This window comes from Rhinopithecus roxellana, chromosome 13 (genome assembly GCF_007565055.1).
Source record: "Rhinopithecus roxellana isolate Shanxi Qingling chromosome 13, ASM756505v1, whole genome shotgun sequence".
NCBI lineage: Eukaryota > Metazoa > Chordata > Mammalia > Primates > Cercopithecidae > Rhinopithecus > Rhinopithecus roxellana.
The window spans coordinates 104,619,172-104,641,425 of record NC_044561.1 but is presented as its reverse complement, the minus strand read 5'-3'; the positions used below and the strand labels follow the sequence as shown (position 1 = coordinate 104,641,425).

Sequence of the window (22,254 nt, the reverse complement as noted above, 5' to 3'; positions counted from 1 at the left end):
TGTGAGCCACTGTGCTTGGCTTATTTATTATTTGTTACAAAAGGATCTTCTCACCCTGTATCTGGCCTCTGGACGAATCATCATGGACATTCTTGCGTGCTGGCTCAATGGTCTCTTATATCCCACGGCTGAGACTGGCCGCTTCATCATCTGCTGGTTCCTGGAAATGAACTGCAGTGTTAAAGCCCTGGCTGGAGTCCTGTGGAACCAGCACTCGAAGACTCTGATAGAATCTGAAGCAAGCAACTCCCTGGACTGCGGGCTGACATAAGTGGGACGAGAACTGCGTCTGTTTTCTGCTTGAGTTGTTTTCTGATTCACAGCATCATGCATCTTTTAAGCCAGAAGGAATTTTAATCATCGCCCAGTTCTTAGACGGCATTCACAAAGCATAGCTGTCAACACCCCCCACCTCTGCATCCCTGCCAGGTGTCTCCCATCTTTCCAGCAGGACCCAGACTTAGAGTGAGAATCCTTTTCAATACTGTGGGTCAGAATGACACACAAAGACAACAGCTCTGAATTGCCCCTCATGTGACCTAGCATACTTCACTTCACGGCTGGAGAAACAGACATGCAGGAACTTTGGAAAGGTCACTTACTCACTCACTAGTGACAAAGTCTCCTAATTCCTAAAACCACACTCATCATCATACTTTTACCTGGTGGATCTATGGCAGCTACAAAATCAGAAACGCAGTGGGTTTTGAGTTTAAACAAGCCAAACTGTGTTCTTATCAAACCCCTTTGTTGACTGGAGGGGTCTTGTTACCAACATTCTTTTCCCCTCATACTTGAAAATAAAGTTAATAGTGACTTACTCCAGTCTAGTTATAGGATGTAGTTTCCAATGATCTTCTTCTTCATCAAAGAAGGCTCTATTCATAATTTTACTTTTTTCTTCCAGAGGGATAAAGTTTTCTATAATCAGATGCCTATAAGAGCACACATAGCAGGTGAAAACAGACACAGAATACATATGAAGTGTCAGCTGTCTGGTCTCATGCATAGTGAATAATTAGGTAAGAGTCAAGGCACACAGCAAACATTTACTCAGCAGGTACTACGGGCCTAACATCATACAAAGAGCTGAGATACAGATACAAATGACATCTGGTTCCTGCCTGAAACAAAGGGTAATGGTGCAGCCCTGTTAGGTATAATAGGTACTGACAGTGGTCTGTCTTAGAAATATGGAGAGGTCACTTCTGCCTGGGAAGGGGCAGGATATGAACAGGCTCAGGAGGGAGGTGATGCCTGGGCTATACTGGAGTGAACATTTGCTACCTGAAGTATCTTTTAGCGGGCCACTGGTGGTGCTAACGAAGGTCATTAACTTCCAAAATGCCAAAAACAGAATAAATTAAACTGCCTTACTCCAATTCCATGGCTTGTTGTCCAAGCTGGAAAATTTCCCGTTCTAATTGACCAGGATAAAAAGCAGGACTGAGTGGATTTCAGCCCCTGAGAGCACTGAGAATGAAGACCATTCCTACGAACAGTCTCTGCCTGACAAGTGCCCAGGAAACACATCAAACAAGGAAACTGGAACCCACTAGTGGTGTCTCTCTATGGTGATGACTGTCTCCCATTACATCTCTGCCTTTACTCTTCTAAAGCCTCAGGACAAAACAATGCCAAAAGGAAATGAACATGGAAGGGACACAGAGCAAACAGCACAGAGGTAGAGGGTACTGTGGGAAACAGGCTGACTCACTGTTTACTCAAAAGATATAAAAAGAGGCCGGGCGCGGTGGCTCAAGCCTGTAATCCCAGCACTTTGGGAGGCCGAGACGGGCGGATCACAAGGTCAGGAGATCGAAACCATCCTGGCTAACACAGTGAAACCCCGTCTCTACTAAAAATACAAAAAACTAGCCGGGCGAGGTGGCGGCGCCTGTAGTCCCAGCTACTCGGGAGGCTGAGGCAGGAGAATGGCGTGAACCTGGGAGGCGGAGCTTGCAGTGAGCTGAGATCTGGCCACTGCACTCCAGCCTGGGTGACAGAGCGAGACTCCGTCTCAAAAAAAAAAAAAAAAAAAAAAAAAAAGATATAAAAAGAGATATAGGCCGGGCACAGTGGCTCACGCCTGTAATCCTAGCACTTTGGGAGGCCAAGGCAGTGGATTGCCTGAGGTCAGGAGTTCGAGACCAGCCTGGCCAACATGGCAAAACCCCGTCTCTACTAAAAATATAAAACTTAGCTGGGCGTGGTGGCGGGTACCTATAATCCCAGCTACTCAGGAGGCTGAGGCAGGAGAATTGCTTGAATCCGGGGGGCAGAAGTTGCAGTGAGCCGAGATCATGCCAAAGAGCGCCAAGTGAGCCTGGGCCAAAGAGCAAAACTCTGTCTCAAAAAAAAAAAAAAAAAGAGATAATAATGAAAATAGACTCCTTAGAAAAAACAATATTTTGGGGAGCTAAAATTTTCTCTTTATTTTGACATTTCAGAAACTATTTTTTATAATGCATATTTGGCTTTCTTCTGGTTATAATGATCCTATTTACTCATTAGAAAATGTAAAAAACAGGTTGGGCCCAGTGGCTTACACCTGTAATCCCAGTGCTTTGGGAGGCTGAGGCAGGTGGATCACCTGAGGTCAGGAGTTTGAGACCAGCCTGATAAACATGGTGAAACCCTGTCTCTACTAAAAATATAAAAATTAGCCATGTGGGGTTGACCTGCACCTGTAATCCCAGCTACTTGGGAGGCTGAGGCATGAAATGCACTTGAACCTGGGAGGCAGAGGTTTCACTGAGCCAAGATTGCGCCACTGCACTCCAACCTGGGCAAGATAGCAATACTCTGTCTCAAAAAACAACAAAAAGAAAATGTAAAAAACATAATCACCCACAATTTCACTATCCAGAGATAACTACTATTATTATTTTGGTATATTTTGTCCTGATCGTTTTCTAGACGTACATACCTACAAAGAGGACTGACCAACACACACATTTAATTAATTAATTTTTTTGGAGACAGAGTCTCGCTCTGTCACCCAGGCTGGAGTAAAGTGGCACAATCTCAGTTCACTGCAACCTTTGTCTCCCAGGTTCAAGTGATTCTCGTACCTCAGCCCCTGGAGTAGCTGAGACTATAGGCACATGCCACCATGCCCAGCTAATTTTTTTGTATTTTAGTAGTGATAGGGTTTCACTATGTTGCCAGGTTGGTCGTGAACTCCCGAGCTCAGGCAAGTGGCCCACCTCAGCCTCCAAAAGTGCTGGGATTAAAGGTGTGCGCCACCGCACCTTGCCCACATTTAATTTTTTTTTTTTTTTTTGAGACAAGAGTCTCACTCTGTCGCCCAGGCTGGAGTGCAGTGGCCGGATCTCAGCTTACTGCAAGCTCCGTCTCCCGGGTTTACGCCATTCTCCTGCCTCAGCCTCCCGAGTAGCTGGGACTACAGGCGCCCGCCACCTCGCACCGCTAATTTTTTGTATTTTTAGTAGAGACGGGGTTTCACCGTGTTAGCCAGGATGGTCTCGATCTCCTGACCTCGTGATCCGCCTGTCTCGGCCTCCCAAAGTGCTGGGATTACAGGCTTGAGCCACCGCGCCCTGCGCAAACATTTAATTTTAAGGGCTCTTTTCCCAATTTAAAATTTGGTCATTAAAAGAATCCCTTTGGGCCGGGCGAGGTGGCTCAAGCCTGTAATCCCAGCACTTTGGGAGGCCGAGACGGGCGGATCACGAGGTCAGGAGATCGAGACCATCCTGACTAACATGGTGAAACCCCGTCTCTACTAAAAAAATACAAAAAACTAGCCGGGCGAGGTGGCGACCGCCTATAGTCCCAGTGACTCGGGACGCTGAGGCAGGAGAATGGCGTAAACACGGGAAGTGGAGCTTGCAGTGAGCTGAGATCCGGCCACAGCACTCCAGCCTGGGCGACAGAGCGAGACTCTGTCTCAAAAAAAAAAAAAAAAAAAAAAGAATCCCTTTGAAAAGTTCTTCTTTGGCCAGGCATGGTCATTTTGTAATCCCACTAATGAAATAATAGATCCAGACAAAGATCATCTGTTGGCTGAAATCATTAGCTCCACATTTCTCAGGCCAGGCTGCACATTAGTATTACCTCCAGAGTTTTGAAAAATATCTTGCCCAGACCTCATGAGAGACCAAGAGTTCTCAAAGTGCATTCACCAAACCAGCAGAAGCAATACCTGGAAACTATTAGAAATGAAAATTCTCAGGCCCTGCCGCAGCCTTGCTGAATCAGACTCTGGGTGTGACACCCATCAATCTGTGTTTAACAATCCCTTCAGGTAATTCTGATGCCTGCTAAAGTTTAAGGACTACTGCCCTAGGCCAATTAAATCAGAATCTCTGAGGTGAGGCTCAGACATCACTAACTTTTAAAACTTCTCAGTTTGTAGCCAAGGTTGGGAACCCATGCTTCAGAGACAGTTTTCAGTTAAAGCGAAATAAAGGGGATAGAGATGCAAGTTAATTGACACCGTGAAGAAGAAGACCAACAAATCCAGAATGTGGTATATTTTTCTTTCTTTTTTTTCCTTTTGAGTTGGTGTCTCACTCGGTCACCTAGGCTGGAGTGCAGTGGCATAATCTTGGCTCACTGCAGCCTTGAACTCCTGGGCTCAAGCAATCCTCCTGCCTCAGCTTCCCAAGTAGCTGGAACTACAGGCACAAGGCACCACTCCCACCTACAACGTGGGATATTTCTAAGGCTATCCGACTCAGTCTTTTCAACAAGTCAACTATGAAAAATGTGTGTGTGTGTGTGTGTGTGTGTGTGTATACTTGTGCCCCAGCGGGAGTGCAGTGGTGCAATCTTGGCTCACTGCAACCTCCGCCTTCCAGGTTCAAGTGATTTTCCTGCCTCAGCCTCCCGAGTAGCTAAGATTACAGTTGCCCGCCACCACACCTGGCTAATTTTTGTATTTTCAGTAGAGATGGGGAATTCACCATCTTGGCCAGTCTGGTCTTGAACTCCTGACCTCATGATCCACCCGCCTCAGCCTCTCAAAGTGCTGAGATTACAGGTATGAGCCACCATGCTCGACTGAAAAATATTTTTTAAAATAAAAAGAATTGGCTGGGTGTGGTGGCTCAAGCCTGTAATTCCAGCATCTTGGGAGGCTGAGGTGGGCAGATGACGAGGTTGAGACAATCCTGGCCAACATGGTGAAACCCCGTCTCTACTAAAACTACAAAAATTAGCTGGGCATGGTGGCATGTACCTGTAGTCCCAGCTACTTGGGAGGCTGAGGCAGGAGAATCACATGAACCCGGGAGGCGGAGTTTGTAGTGAGCTGAGACTGCACCACTGCACTCCAGCCTGGCGACAGAGTGAGACTCTGTCTCAAATAAATAAATAAATATATACATACATACATACATACATAAAATAAAAAATAAAAAGAATTGCCTCAGATTAAAAGAAGTCTAAGAGACTTAATAACCAAATGTAACATGTAGTCCTAATATGTAGCTCCTAATATGAGCAAACCAAGAAAATCTGAATGTGGATTGGGTACTAGAAAATACTAAGAAACTTAATTTTTTTAGGTGTAAAAATATCATTGTGTAGACAAAAATCAATTATATATACACATATAATTTTTTTTTTTTTGAGACAGATTATTGCTCTGTCACCCAGGCTGGAGTGCAATCGCACAATCTCGGCTCACTGCATTCTCTGCCTCCAGGGTTCAAGCGATTCTCTTGCCTCAACCTCCCGAGTAGCTGGGATTATAGGCATCCGCCACCACGCCTGGCTGATTTCTGTATTTTTGTAGAGACAGGGTTTCACCATGTTGGCCAAGCTGGTCTCGAACTCCTGACTTCAGGTGATCCGTCCACCTTGGCCTCCCAAAGTGATGAGATTACAGATGTGAGCAACCATGCCCAGCCGACATTTTTATACACTAGTAATTAATATTCCAAAAATAAAATTAAGAAAACAATGTCATATACAATAGCACCCAAAAAACCCTTAGGTATAAATTTAACAAAAGTGCAAGACTTATACACTGAAAACTACAAAACATTCTTGAGAAAAATTAAAGAAATAATAAATAAATGGAAATATATCTCATGTTCATGGATCTGAATACTTAATACTGTTAAGATGATAATATTGCCCAAATTGATCTACAGATTCAATACGATCAATATCAAAATCCCAGTTGGCTTTGTTTGCAGAAATTGACAAGCTGACTTTAAAATGTAGAGGCATACCTCATGGATATTGTGGGTTTGGTTCCAGACTATTGTAATAAAGTAAGTATCACAATAAAGCAAGTAACACAAGTTTTTGGTTTCCCAGTGCATATAAAAGTTACGCTTACACTATACTATAGTCTATTAAATGTATAATACCATTTTGTCTAAAAAAAGTACAGACTTTAAAAATACTTTATTGCTAATAAATGCTTACACAGAGACATGAAGTGAGCATATGCTGTTGAAAAAATGGTGCCAACAGACTTGCTCTATGCAGGGTTTCCACAAACCTTCAATTTGTAGAAAATGTAGTATCTGTGAATTATAACAAAGCAGAGTGCAATAAAATAAAGTATGCCTGAATATGGAAATGCAAGGGACCCTGAACAGCCAAAACATTCTTGAAAAAGAACAAGGTTGGAGGACTCACACTTACTGATTTCAAAACTTAACTACAAAGCTACAGTAATTTAGACAGAATGGTACTAGCATGAGGATAGATATATAGACCAAAGGAACAGTATTAAAAGTCCAGAAATAAATGCTTAATTATGGTCAACTGACTTCATTTCTTTTTTTTTTGAGACAGAGTCTCGCTCTGTGGCCCAGGCTGGAGTGCAGTGGCGCGATCTCAGCTCACTGCAACCTCCACCTCCCAGGTTTGAGCAATTCTTCTGCCTCAGCCTCCCAAGTAGCTGGGACTACAGGGGTGCGCCATCACGCCTGGCTAATTTTTATATTTCTAGTAGAGACAGGCTTTCACCATATTGGCCAGGGTGATCTTGAACTCTTGACCTCAGGTGATCTGCCCACCTCAGCCTCCCAAATACTGGGATTACAGGCATGAGCCACCACGCCCGGCCCTGACTTTCAATAAGTATGCCAAGAAAATGAAATGAGGAAAGAGCCCTTTCAACAAATGGTACTGGAACAACTAGATATCTGCATCCAAAACACCGCACTGGAAACCCTACCTCACACCATACACAGAAATTAACTCAAATGGATCACAGACCTAAATGTAAGACCTAAAACTATAAGCCTCTTAGAGGATCTAAGAGAATGAAACATATGTCCACAAAAAAACTTTAATATGAATGTTCATAGCAACATTATTCATAACACCCAAAAGTAGAAATAACCCAAATGTCCATCCAATAATGAATGGGATAAATAAAATGTGGTATATTTATGCAATAGAATATTATTTGGCCATAAAAAAATGAATAAAGTATTAATACATGCTACAACATGGAAGACTGCTGAAAACATTATACTAGCCTTGGCAACAAAGCAAGACCCATCCTCATGAAAACATTTTTAAAAATTAGCCAGGTGTGCTAGCATGCAACTGAAGTCCTAGCTACTCAGGAGGCTCAAACAGGAAGATCACTTGAACCCAAGAGGTCAAGGCTGTGAGCTATGATGGCACCACTGCACTTCAGTCTGGTTGACAGAGGAAGGCCTTATCATTTAAAAACAAATCAAAACAAAAAAAAAACAACAAAACACACACACACGAAGAAAGCAGTCACAAAAGGCCACATTATTCCAACATTATTTCATTTATAAACTTATATGAAAGGTCCAGAAAAGGCAAATCTAGATACAATACCAAAAGTACAATAAACAAAAGAAAATACAATCAAATTGGGCTATATCACAATGGAAATCTTTTGTGCTATAAGTAATACCATCAAGAAAGTTTAAAAACAACTCAGAAAAACAGAAACTATCTTCAAATCATGAATCTGGTGAGGGAGTGGTATTCATAATATATTAATATAAAGAACTCTTAAAACTCAGCCGGACACAACGGCTCATGCCTGTAATCCCAGCACTTTGGGAGGCCGAGGCGGGTGGATCACCTGAGGTCAGGAGTTCGAGACCAGCCTGGCCAAATTGGTGAAACCCCCGTCTCTACTAAAAATACAAAAATTAGCTGGGCATGGTGGCACACGCCTATAGTCCCAGCTATTCGGGAGGCTGAGGCAGGAGAATCATTTGAACCTGGGAGGCGGAGGCTGCAGTGAGCTAAGATCACGCCATTGCACTCCAGCCTGGGTGACAGACCCAGATTCTGTCTCAAAAACAAGTCTTAAAACTTAATTCTTGGCTGGGAGTGGTGGCTTATGCCTATAATCCAAGTACTTCGGGATGCCAAGGCGGGTGGATCACCTGAGGTCAGGAGTTCAAGACCAGTCTGGGCAACATAATGACACCCCATCTCTACTAAAAATACAAAAATCAGCTTCGCACGGTGGCGAGTGCCTGTAATCCCAGCTGTTCGGGAGGCTGAGGCACGAGAATCACTTGAACCCAGAAGGCAGAGGTTGCAACAAGTTTGCACCACTGCACTCTAGCCTGGACGACAGAACGAGACTCTATCTCAAAATAAAATAAAATAAAATAAAAAACAACCCCATTTCAAATGGGCAAAGGATTTGTATAGATATTTCTCCAAACACATACAAATGACCAACAAGCACGTGAAAGGATGTTCAACATCATTAGTCATCAGAGAATTGCACAAATCAAAACCATAATGAAGTACCACTTCACATCCATTAGGATGTCTATGACAAAAAAGACAGGCAATAGTAAGTGTCGACAAGGAGGTGGAGAAGCCGGGCATGGTGGCTCATACTTGTAATCCCAGCACTTTGGGAGGCTGAGTCAGGCAGACGGCTTGAGCCCAAGAGTTTGAGACCAGCCTGGGCAACATGGTGAAACCCCATCTCTACAAAAAACATAAAAATTAGCCAGGTGGGGTGGCATGCCCCTATAGTCCCAGCTATTCCAGAGATTGAGGTGGGAGGATCGCTTGAGTCCAGGAGGTAGAGGTTGCAGTGTGCTGAGATCGCACCACTGCACCCCAGCTTGGGCGACAGAACGAGACTGCCTCAAAGAAGAAAAAAAAAAAAGGTGGAGAAATTGGTGGTAGAAATGTAAAATAGTGCAGTCACTGTGGAAAACAGTTTGGCATTCTCTCAAGAAGTTAAACACTGAGTTACCATACGACCCAGCAATTCCACTCCTATGAATATATCCCAGAGAAATGAAAACACACATCCACACAAAACCTTATACATGAATGCTTATAGAAGTATTATCCATAATAGTCAAAGACTAGAAATAATCTGAATGTATATAAACTGAAAAATAAATATGTGGTCTATTCATACAGTTCAATATTATTCAGTCATAATAAAGAACAATTGATGTTGGGACTATCAGATATCTGTTGATCCATGCTACAGCATGGATGATCCTTGAAAGCATCATGCTAAGCAAAAGAAGCCAGGCACAAAAGGCCACACAGTGTGTGATTCCATTTATATGAGATGGCCAGAATAGGCAAAGCCATAGAGACAGGAAGCAGATTAGTGATTACTTCGGGTTGGGAAAGGGGGTAATAATAATCTAATTGATAGAGTTTCTTTTAGAGGAGAGTGATAACAATGTTCTAAAATTAGATTGTAGTGGTGGTTTTACAGCCCTATGCGTATATATGTTTTTCTAAAAAATGCTCATTTGTACACTTTATCATTTTTTAATTTTTTAGTTTTTTTTTTTTTTTTTAAAGACAAGAATCTCGCTCTGTTGCCAGGCGTGAGTAAAGTGGTGTGATCTCAGCTCACTGCAACTTCTGCCTCCCAGGTTCAAGCGATTCTCCTGCCTCAATCTCCTGAGTAGCTAGGATTACAGGTGCACACCACCACACCCAGCTGATTTTTAGATTTTTAGTAGAGACGGTGTTTCACCATGTTGGCCAGGCTGGTCTTGAACTCCTGGCCTCAGGTGATCTACCTGCCTCGGCCTCCCAAATGCTGGGATTACAGGCATGAGCCACCGTGCCCCACCTGATTTGTACACTTTAAATACATGAATTGTATGGTATGTGAAGTATGTCTCAATTAAGCTTTTTTAAAAACAGTATTGTGGGCTGGGAGTGGTGGCTCACACCTATAATCCCAGTACTTTGGGAGGCTGAAACAGGAGGATTGCTTAAGCCTAGGAGTTTGAGATCAGCTTAGGCAACATAGAGAGACCCTATCTCTATAAATTTTTTAAAAAAATTAGTTGGGCATAGTGGCACACACCTGTAGTCCCAGCTATCCGGGAGGCTAAGGTGGGAGGATTGTTTGAGCCCACGAGTTACAGGCTGCCATGAACTGTGATCGTGCCACTGCACTCCAGCCTGGGTGACAGAGCAAGACCTTGTCTCAAAAAAAAAAAAAAAAAAACACTGTGATCATATATATATAAGTATGTAGGCGTGAGATAACATGAGGTAAGATTTGCTTTAAAATATTTTTGTGAAAGACAGATGGCAAAAGCTTGCTAATCCTTGAATCTGGGTGATGGGTACTTGGGTATTCATTATACCATTCAGAAAACTGTCACAATAAAAAGTCAAGTTAATAAAATATTCCCTCTTATCATCAGACAGATGTAAGACCAGAATCTTTAAAAGCTTCAAGAAGGTAGGGTTAGAAGGGAACTTAGAGATTACCCGGTGAAGTCAGTTAACAGATGGGATCCAGGGATGGAAAGTGACTTTCTCAGGAATGAACAGAAGATGGGGTAGCAGGAGATGAGCTGCAGAAGGACCCTTTTCCTCAGGGCTGTTTTTTTTTTGGAGACGGAGTCTCACTCTGGCGCCCAGGCTGGAGTGCAGTGCACTACAACAGCTCACTGCAATCTCCACTTCCCAGGTTCAAGCGATTCTCCTGTCTCAGCCTCCCTAGTAGCTGGGACTACAGGCATGCACCACCATGCCCGGCTAATTTTTGTATTTCTTAATAGAGACAGGGTTTCACTATGTTGGCCAGGCTGGTCTTGAACTCCTGACATCAGGTGATCTGCCTGCCTCTGCTTCCCAAAATGCTGGGATTACAGGCATGGGGCACCACGCCCAGCCAAGGCTGTTTCTAACTAAACAAACAAGACCAATGACTCAGCAAGTGGCTTGGGGGCACTATGGAAGACCTGGCACTTACTTGAGTTTCAGTTCCCTGGTGAGCTCATTCTGAGTCTGCTCTAGCTCTTGGCGCTCCTTGATGTGTTCTTCTTGGAGGTCGTGGATCTCAGCCTTCACTGCCTGAAGCTTGGAGAAGAGCTGGAATGAGGGGAGAGGCAGGTGAGGAGGGTGTCTGTACAAAGGGTAGAGTTCTCCCTTTCCCCAAGTCTCAAGGCACCTCCATCTGGCCTCATTCCTTTCATACCTTTTTGAGTTTTTTGGTCTTGATGTCCACCTCTTGCTGCAATGAGCTGTATGTCTCTTTAAGTTCCAAGGTCTCTTCATCTCGACTTTCCATCTGTTGCTGGATTTCTCTTTCTCGACGTTTCTGAGCAACATGACAAAATTCATCAGTTTGCCCTAGAGACTGTGTCTATGCTGAATTCCCCAAGCTAGGATCAGAGTCTCCAGCTAGGATGAGGCGGACACACCTTGCTCTTATTCTCTTTGAAGAGAGTCGAATATGAGAGATGTTTGTTCTGCAGCATAAACACACCTTACCCCCACCCATTCTCCCTGAAAAAGAATGAAAAGTTACCTGCTCTGCAATTTCCTGTCGTTTCTGCTCCAGGATTTTCTGCTGTTCATTCGTATGATCTACTATATTTTTTCCTCCAACAAGCAACTTACTCTCCATGGCCTGAGTGAGAAACAAAGTAGAATCCATCTCATGAATGGTTTCCCTCAGAACATAATTCCTCACAGGGGCGCCTATGAAAGATAAAGAGCTCAGGACTGAGCCAAAAGGGACAAACTCTGGGAAAAAATACACTGTGCTCAGCTGGTGAGGGACTGGGGCAGCTTCACTAGAGGCTTCTTGGTAACACTGAAAATACAGTTTCTCCAGACACATGAATTTTAGCTTTAACAAAAAAAAATTTTTTTGCTTGTTTCTACAAAGTATTAACCCCACTTAGAACATACTAAGCAGCTCCTTTATGTTAGGTCCTGGGGATGCAATGTGAATGTGAATCACAAAGCTCAGAGTCCACTGAGGAAAACAGACAAGCAAGCCAGCTTTAACCATATGGCGCCAGACGCCATCATGAGGAAAGGACACAGTAATTAATGGGAGACACACATTGATGGGATAGAATTCAGACTTTGTGGGGATTTAAAAAAAATTTTTTTTTGATCTAGATATGTATTTATTTCTATTATGAAAAGTTTACTCGTTCTACTGTTAATCATTTAAAAAAAAAACACACACAAACAAAAAAACGGAGTCTCTCTCTGCCGCCCCAGCTGGAGTGCAATGGCGTGATCTCAGCTCACTGCAACCTCTGCCTCCTGGGTTCAAGCAATTCCACTGCCTCAGCCTCCCAAGTAGCTGGGATTAGAGGTGGATGCCACCATGTCTGGCTAATGTTTTGTATTTTTAGTAGAGACGAGGTTTCGCCGTGTTAGCCAGGATGGTCTCAATCTCCTGATCTCGTGATACACCCACCTCGGCCTCCCAATATACTGTTAATCTTAATCACAGGTGGCAGGGCCAAAATTTAAACTTAAGAAGAATATGCATATGAATTTTAAAGTCTGGATTTCCTTTTTCATTTTCAGCATATCAGAAAAAGCCTTCAAAGTCTTGCACTTTTATCATATCCACCTGCACGTCAATCATTCTCAAGCTTATGTTTTGAATACCTGTTAAAGATGGTGAACTATTCTCTGCGGCTTAGGTGTTTTTTGTTTTTTCTCGAGACAGGGTCTCGCTCTGTCGCCCAGGCTGGAGTGCAGTGGCCGGATCTCAGCTCACTGCAAGCTCCGCCTCCCAGGTTCATGCCATTCTCCTGCCTCAGCCTCCCGAGTAGCTGGGACTACAGGCGCCCGCCACCTCACCCGGCTAGTTTTTTGTATTTTTAGTAGAGACGGGGTTTCACCGTGTTAGCCAGGATGGTCTTGATCTCCTGACCTCGTGATCCGCCCGTCTCGGCCTCCCAAAGTGCTGGGATTACAGGCTTGAGCCACCGCGCCCGGCCTTTAAAAAATTTTTTAAAGACAGGGTCTAGTTCTGTCACCCAAGCTGGAGTGCAATGGCACGATCACAGCTCACTGTAGCCTTGACCTCCTTAGTTCAAGTGATGCTCCCACCTCAGCCTCCCAAGCAGCTGGGACTACAGGTGTACACCACCACACTTGGCTGACAGATTGTAGAGATGAGGTCTTGCTATGTTGTCTGGGCTGGTCTTGAACTCCTGGCCTCAAGCAATCCTCTGCCTTGGCCTCTCAAACTGCTGGGATTATGGGCGTGAGCACAGCACCCAGTCAGAGAATTCAGACTTTTAGAGGGAGTCAGAGAAAGCTTTCTGTCTACAGGGCCAGCTACACAGAGAGCTGAAGTGAAACAATAGGAATTAGTTAAGAAAAAAAAGCTTTTGTTTTGTGAGGGGAAGGTAGGAAGTGATGAAGTTGACCTAAATCCCTGTCAAGGAGACTAAACTTCTTGATCCTGAGAAGTTCAGGGAACCACTGACATATTCTTTGAGCATGAGGCTACACAATCAGATGTGTGTTTTAGAAACATTACTCCCCTGCAACGGGAAGAATGGCAAAGGGCTGGCAGGATGGAGGGAGACAGGACAGGCAGCCATTGCAGGGGTCTAGGCCTGGGCTAGGCCTCCTCCCCAGTTGGGGAGGGCAGAGTAGATGAGTCCAAGAGACCCTGATGAGGCAGGATCCAGAGGCTTTGGGACTACCTGGCTGTAAGTGAGAGGGAGGGACAGCTGGCAAGGATAACTCCCAGGGGTCTGGCTTCCCTGAGATAAGGCAGGCAAGAGCAGGCTCTGAGTGGCTGTGAGCATCCCAGTGGGCAGAAGGTTATTAGGCCTGGACGGCAGGAGACAGTGCTAGGCTAGATACACAGATTGGGAGCCTTCAGCATTTTGACAGGGGCTGACGCCATGAGAATGATTTGGACCTGAAAAGCATGGGACTCCAAAACTGCACAACTTTTCTTTAAGAAACTTATAAACCTCACTGGAGCTCTGCTGACATCTTTCAGTGAGTCCTCTGAGCCTGTTTCCTCATCTCTCGAATGAAGGGGCTGGACTAGATTGCTAAGCTCCACATACATACCTAACAATACCTAACTGCTCTAACATTCTTTTTTTTTTTTTTTGGAGATGGAGTCTCGCTCTGTCGCCCAGGCCAGAGTGCACTGGCATGATCTTGGCTCACAGAAACCTCCACCTCCCAGGTTCAAGCAATTCTTGTGCCTCAGCCTCCCAAGTAGCCGGAACTACAGGTGCATGCCACCACGCCCAGCTAATTTTTGTATTCTTAGTAGAGATGAGGCTTCACCATGTTGGCCAGGCTGGCCTTGAACTCCTGACCTCAAGTGATCCACCTGCCTTGGCCTCCCAAAGTGCTGGGATTACAGGCGTGAGCCACCGCACCCAGCCTCTAACCTTTTTTTATGATTTCACAGCATCCAGGGATTGAGAAAGATGGAAGTAATGTCATTCTCCATAGTCAAAATGTCTAAGAGATGTAGTGACCTTGAGTTGATGCTGTATCTTGCACACTCAGACTCTGAGAGTTCAACTTTTTCTGAGGCGTTATTTAGAGAATCTAGGTGCTCCTGGCCTTGAATAACAGATCTGATCCTAAAAGACAGTATGCAAGTTAAATATGGGCATACCCAGGCCGGACATACGGGTGCAGTGGCTCACGTCTGTAATCCTGACACTTTGGAAGACTAAGGTGGGAGGACTGCTTGAGTCTAGGAGTTCAAGACCAGCCTGGGCAACATAGTGAGACCTCGTCTGTACAAAAAATACACAAAATTAGCTGGGCATGGTGGTGTGCGCCTGTACTCCCAGATACTCGGAGGCTGAGGTGGGAAGATTGCTTGAGCCTAGGAGGTCAAGGCTGCAGTGAGCCAAGATTGCGCCACTGCACTCCAACCTGGGGGACAGAGTGAGACCCTATCTCAAAACAAAACAAAACGAAACAAAATATGGGCACAGCCAGTCACACTTACCGTGCAGCAGTGAGAAGGCATGAAGTGCTTTGACATAATGGCATCTCAGAACCCCTCCCTGGAACAAAGTTACCTCCTAAGTGTATTGTATACGACTCCATTTTCACATCAGGTCTTAAAAGTCCTAGAAGGGACTTTCAAGGTTTTAAGAACCCTGCCTCTGAGGTAAAATAGCACCCAGCTCTGTGAAAGGGCTACTATGAAGCCACTGATTTAAAAAAAAAAAAAGTACAGCTTCATACAGTGGGGGTAGGGGGGAGGCAAAGAGAACTTCTAATTTTAAAATTTGTAAACATGGAGACATTCTAGGATAGAAATCAAAGTTTGCATGAATTCAGTAAAACAGAACTGAACATTTCCAAGGAAATCTGGCTTGCGGTTAGCCAGTGCCCATCCTCAGACTTCCAAGTCTACCTTTGCACTGTCCTCTGCCATTAAAACCCAGTGGAAGCTCAGAGTCCAGGCAACTGTAGGCATAGTGAATTGCCACCAGAAAGAAGGCTCAAAACAATGGGAGCCTCAGCACTCCAGAATGCTAACTAGCCATTGGGTGGAAAATGGAGTGGATGTAAGGAAATATATTAGCACATAGGGGTTGGGAGAGGAGGCTGACTATAAGAAAGTAGCATGAGGACATTTTGGGGGTGATGGAAGTGTTCCATATCTTGTGTAATCAGGGTACTACATACTGAAACTGTACCGAGAGGCTATACTATATCCAAACATTAGTCTGATCATCACAAGTGCTGGTAAGGATGAGGGGCATCCAGAACTCATACCCTGCTGCTAGATGCTTCAATCTGCACAACCACTTTAGAAAACAACTTGTCCTTGTCTAGAGAAGTTGAAGCTGCAAATACCGTAAGACCTAACAGTGCCAAACAAGACAATCTTGCACGTCCATTCTCCTGAAACCAAGCACAAAAGCATTCACAGCAGAAACTGGAAACAACCCACACGTCAGGAGAATGGAATACCATGGAATACTTGGAACAGTAATAATGAGTGAACCACAGCTTCAGGCATCAACATGGATAAATCTCATGAACATAATGTTGCAAAAATAAAAGCAAATGGCATGACTGGGATTCCATTTATATAAAAGTAAAAAATTCTATGAAATGAAACCATGTTTTCTTTAGAGAGAGATATATATACAAGACAAAACTATAAGGAAAAGCAGGGAAACAATAAACATAGAATTCAGGATGATGGCTATCTGTGGGGGAGGGGAACATAAGGAGCTACTAAAGATACGGGTATCAGCTGGGTGCGGTGGCTCATGCCTGTAATCCCAGTACTTTGGGAGGGCGAGGTGGGAGAATCATTTGAGCCCAGCAGTTTGAGACCAGCCTGAACAACATAGGCAGACCGTGTCTCTACAAAAAAATTTTAAAAATTTAGCCAGGCAAAGTTGCTGGCCTGTAGTCCTAGCTACTTGGGAGGCTGAGGTGGGAGGATCCTTTGAGCTTAGTAGGTCAAGGCTGCAGTGATTGGGCCACTGCACTCCAGGGTTGACAGAGCAAGACCCTGTCTCAAAAAAAAGAAAAGAGGAAAAAAAAAAAAAAAAGCCGGACACGGTGGCTCATGTCTGTAATTCCAGCACCTGGGGAAGCCGAGACAGGTGGATTACCTGAGGTCAGGAGTTTGAGACCAGCCAGGCCAACATAGTGAAACTCCATCTCTACTAAAAATATAAAACTTAGCCAGGCGTGGTGGCGGGCACCTGTAATCCCAGGTACTCGGGAGGCTGACGCAAGAGAATCACTTGAAGCCAGATGGCGGAGGTTGCAGTGAGCCGAGATCACGCCACTGCACTCTAGCCTGGGGGATGACAGTGAAACTCCATCTCAAAAAAAAGAAAGAAAAACGGATGTTGTTCTATTTCTTACACTGGGTGGGGGGTACATGGTGTTACTTTTATTGCTGTTCTTTCTACTACGTGCATTTGTAATAATTATTCTCATTATGAATTCAATTTTCATTTTTGTAAATGTGAAAAAATCATTCATGTCAATTAAACAAAGGTTTATTGAGTACTGGGTATCATGGGCTGTTGGAAATCCAAAACTGAGAGAGACATCATCCCTCATATGGTTACGTTTTTTGTTATTGTTTGATGAAGCAAAAGCACTGATGGGGCAAGGGCCTAAGGAGGGGTACAGGTATGGTACCTTGATCTTGGCGCCCAGCATCTCGGCAGCATCCTTCTCCCGCCGCAGGTCCTCCATCTTTTTCTCTTTCTCCTTCAGCAGCCTCATCTTCTCCTCTGCAACCAAGCTGTGATCCTCTACAATGGCCCGCTTCTCAATCTCCAGTTTTTCTTGCTGTTCCCGCCAGTAATCATCCTTATCATCCCCTTCCTCCTCACCCTCTTCTCCCTCCTCCTCCTCCTCTTCCCCACCCCCACCACTGCCACCACCTTCCCTCCGCTTCTCTCGCCTCTTCCTCCTGCCAATGGACCGTTTTTCCAGCTGGGCCTTGAGCCGAGCGATCTCTTCCTGGAATTCTCGAAGGAGGGCATCCTTGGGGTCCTCATTGACCCTTGGTTTGTTCTTAATGTTTTTGGCACGGTTGGCATATCGCAGAGTGGTCAGAGTCTCTTCGACGTTGTAAGAAGCAGGCCCCACGTTGGCCACCATCACAGTCTTAGCATTGCCACCAAGGGAATCTTGGAGGAGCCTGGTAAGCTTTGAGTCCCGATACGGAATGTGAGTGCTTTTGCCGTCCACCAGAGCAGAGATGACATTACCCAAAGCGGAGAGGGAGAGGTTGATCTTGGTAGCTTCTTTTAATCTCTCCCCTTGTGCGCCAGTCTTGGCTTGCCGTTCGCTGCCAGCAAGATCTACAAGGTTCAATTTCCCTACACGGATGTGGTTTTCACCATCGAGGCCCACCTCGCTGCACTCGATAGTGATAACGAAAATTGCATGAGAACGCGAGCTGTGCTCGTTCATGTTGGTAGCACCGACAGAACGGTTCTGGTTCCCCACATTCATCACGTGCTCTATCTCCTTCACACTCTTGGTGACAAAGGAAGACAGGTCTTTCACATACACTCCTGTGTCAGGCCTCTCTTTGAGCTCAAGCCTTTTGGTCTGATCCTTTGAGAGCAGATCTCGGATCTCCTCTTGGTAGATCTCTAAGTAAGAAGCCCTGACCAGGTACTGTTGATTCTGGGATCGAGAGATGTGGGTGAAGATGTGGTCAAATGAGTTGGGAATGACTCCTCTTTTTTCAGGGTCACCACGGATTCCTTCCATTGTGTAGGTTTTTCCTGTCCCAGTTTGTCCATAGGCAAAAATGGTTCCATTGAAACCTTGCAGGACCGAGTCAACAAGTGGTCGGAACGTCTCATCGTACAGTTCAAACTGCTTGGCATTCCAGTCATAGACGGCATCAAAGGTGAAGGTCTTGGGCATTTCATGGGCTGTCCCTTTGGGGTTCTTCACAGATACCTGCCCCAGTTTAACATCCACATCCACCACTCTGTCATACGAAGCAGCCTTTTCCTTGCCATTCATGGGGCGACAGCGAACCACCACCCTGACTGACTCTGAGCTTTTCAACTTTGACATGATGAACTCTGATCCAGTCAATCTTGAGGGGTGTCAATTCAAAATGTCTCAGGATGCTAAGGTCCTAGAAAAAAAGCAAAAGTAAGTAAACACAGTACCGTTGTCACTGGGGGCTGCCTGACAGAAGCTGACACACCTAAATAGTCTTCATCTCGCTAACCTGACAGCCATATTTGATAACTTTACCACACTGTGTATTTCCTCACAGGATCTTAACCAGCTTCAGTGGTAAAAATGAAAAACTGCAGTCCACCAGTATTGTTGGTGAGCCCATCCTCCTCTCAATCAATATTTGATCTTATGCTATAGGCTGAGGCTGCTGGAAATCTTTTAAGTCTGGGTCTCACTCTGGGAGGCCAAGGCAGGCAAATTCCTTGAGACCAGGAGTTTGAGGCCAGCCTGGGTAACACAGCAAGACCCTGTCTCCAAAAAATTTTTAAATTAGGCTGTACACAGTAGCTCACATCTGTAATCCCAGCATTTTGGGAGGCTGAAGCCAGAGGATCACTTGAGTACAGGTGTTTGAGACCAGCCTGGGCAACATAGTGAGCCCCCATCTCTCCAAAACAAAATGAAACAAAATAAAAAAACAATTAGCTAGGCATGGTGGCCCATGCCTCTAGTCTTAGCTACTTGGGAAGCTGAGATGGGAGGACTGCTTGAGCCCAGGAGGTTGAGGGTACAGTAAGCTGCGATCACACCACTGCACTTCAGTCTGGATGACAGAGTGAGACTCTATCTTAAAAATAAAGTAGGCCGGGCGCGGTGGCTCAAGCCTGTAATCCCAGCACTTTGGGAGGTCGAGACGGGCAGATCACGAGGTCAGGAGATCGAGACCATCCTGGCTAACACGGTGAAACCCCGTCTCTACTAAAAAATACAAAAATCTAGCCAGGCGAGGTGGCGGGCGCCTGTAGTCCCAGCTACTCGGAAGGCTGAGGCAGGAGAATGGCGTAAACCCAGGAGGCGGAGCTTGCAGTGAGCTGAGATCCGGCCACTGCACTCCAGCCCGGGCGACAGAGCGAGACTCCGTCTCAAAAAAAAAACAAAAAAAAACACAAAAAACTAGCCGGGCGAGGTGGCAGGTGCCTGTAGTCCCAGCTACTCGGGAGGCTGAGGCAGGAGAACGGCGTAAACCCGGGAGGCGGAGCTTGCAGTGAGCTGAGATCCGGCCACTGCACTCCAGTCTGGGTGACAGAGCGAGACTCCGTCTCAAAATAAATAAATAAATAAATAAATAAATAATAAAGTAAAATAAGTGGCTGGGCGCAGTGGCTCACGCCTGTAATCCCAGAATTTTGGGAGGCCGAGGTGGGTAGGTGACGAGGTCAGGAGATCGAGACCATCCTGGCTAACACGGTGAAACCCTGTCTCAATTAAATAAACAAAAAATTAGCAGGGCGTGGTGGCAGGCACCTGTAGTCCCAGCTACTCGGGAGGCTGAGGTAGGAGATTGGCATGAACCCAGGAGGCGGAGCTTGCAGTGAGCCAAGATCGTGCCACTGCTCTCCAGCCTGGGTGACAAAGCAAGACTCCATCTCAAAAAAAAAGTAAAATAAAAATAATGACCAACCTCGGTGGCTCACACCTGTAATTCCAGTACTTTGGGAGAATGAGGTGATGGATCCCTTGTGGTCAGGAGTTTGAGACCAGCCTGGCCAACATGGCAAAACCCTGTCTCTATGAAAAATACAAAAATTAGCTGGGCGCGGTGGCGTGTGCCTATAATCCCAGCTACTGAGGAGACTGTGGCATGAGAATCGATTGAGCCTGGGAGGTGGAAGTTGCAGAGAGCCAAGACTACGCCACTGTACTCTGGCCTGGACAACAGAGCAAGACTCTGTTTCAAAATAAATAAAGTGAAATAAAAATACAAAATTAAAAATTAGCCAGGGTGGTGATGTGTGCCTGTAGTCCTAGCTACTCAGGAGGCTGAGGCAGAAGGATTGCTTGCGTCCAGAGTTCAAGGCTGCAGTGAGCTATGATCGTGTCACTGCACGCCAGCCTACACAACAGAATGAAACCTTTTCTTAAATCAAAAAAAGTCTTATATCCTCTTGAACTACTATAACCTGTTGAAATACTACAACCTCTGGGTAGAGCAATTTGGAACTATCTATCAACATTTAAAATGCATATACTTTTTGACCTAGCAATTATACTGCTAAGAGTTTATCCTAGAGATACAGATCTTAAACAATGACATATATACAAGGATATTATTGTGGTAGCAATAGATTGTGAGCAACCTCAGGTCCCATCAAGAAGAGACTGATTAAATTAAATATATTCTGTATAGTGGAATCCTATGCAGTTATGAAAAAGGTGGTAATCTAAATGTAATCCTATACCAAGATATGTTGTTAAGTGAAAAACAGTAGGTGATAGTGTGTACTGTATAGTTTACATAGTGTGAAAAAATGGAAGCTATAACACTAAGAATGAATCTTAATGTAAATTTTGCACTTTGGGTGGTGATGTGTCAATGTAAGTCTGTTACTTATGACAAACGTACCACTCTGGTAGGAGATGTCCATAATGACCAGCCTCGGTGGCTCACACTGCTCTTTGCATGTGTGGAGGCAGATGTATGTGGGAAATCTGTGTACCTTCTGCTTAATTTTGCTGTGAACCTGAAACTGCTCTAAAAATAAACTCTATTTAAAAAACAAACATTACATAAGAAAAGGGGGGATATATGCATGTTATACGCTTGATATGAATACAATATTGTTAGAAGTATACTTCTAAAGATAGTAACAGTAGCAGACTTAGCAAGGGAACTGTGGGCCTAGGAGACTCAGAAGATTGAAGAGAGAGGAAAGACTAGGCATGGTGGCTCACACCTGTAATCCCAGCACTTTCGGAAGCCGAGGCAGATGGATCACAAGGTCAAGAGATCAAGACCATCTGGGCCAACATGGTGAAATCCCGTCTCTACAAAACACACAAAAATTAGCTGAGCGTGGTGGCGCATACCTGTTGTCTCAGCTACTCAGGAGGCTGAGGCAGGAGAATTGCTTGAATCTGGGAGGTGGAGGTTGCAGTGAGCTGAGATCACGCCACTGCACTCCAGCCTGGCGACACAGCGAGACTCCGTCTCAAAAACAAAACAAAACAAAAAAAAAAAAAAAAAAGGAAAAACTTTTCACAGTATACTCATTTGTAGTGTTTGAATATCCTAGCTTGTGCTAAAAATACTTTTCAATCCCACAATCATCAATAAAAACTGGCTTGTGTAAAATGTGTGCAAATAAATAAGGATGTGGTATAATGCATTACACAAAAATCACTCATTCAATCAACAATTTTTTTTTTTTTTTTTGAGACGGAATCTTGCTCTGTTGCCAGGCTGGAGTGCAGTGACGAGATCTTAGCTCACTGCAACCTCCGACTCCCTGGTTCAAGCGATTCTCCTGCCTCAGCCTCCCGAGTAGCTGGGATTACAGGCACACGCTACCATGCCCAGCTAATGTTTTT

General features: G+C 44.8%; 1 protein-coding gene across 5 annotated transcripts in view; it reads right to left on the bottom strand.

Moving 5' to 3' along the window:
• Positions 1-22,254, bottom strand: part of KIF3B (kinesin family member 3B) — a 59,557-nt gene that overhangs the window by 7,326 nt on the left and 29,977 nt on the right. For 3 of the 5 annotated variants that reach the window (XM_010352768.2, XM_030915110.1, XM_030915111.1), the window contains exons 2-7: positions 17,371-18,838; positions 11,753-11,854; positions 11,420-11,542; positions 11,195-11,313; positions 822-935; positions 55-160 (exon numbers count right to left, since the gene is read on the bottom strand). In XM_010352768.2, the coding sequence (XP_010351070.1) occupies positions 55-160; positions 822-935; positions 11,195-11,313; positions 11,420-11,542; positions 11,753-11,854; positions 17,371-18,774 (1,968 nt within the window). In that variant the 5' untranslated portion in view covers positions 18,775-18,838. Of the gene's footprint in view, positions 1-54; positions 161-821; positions 936-11,194; positions 11,314-11,419; positions 11,543-11,752; positions 11,855-17,370; positions 18,839-21,620; positions 21,641-22,254 lie in introns of those variants that run through there. The other 2 variants (XM_030915112.1, XR_004052711.1) reach the window with 2 other exon arrangements.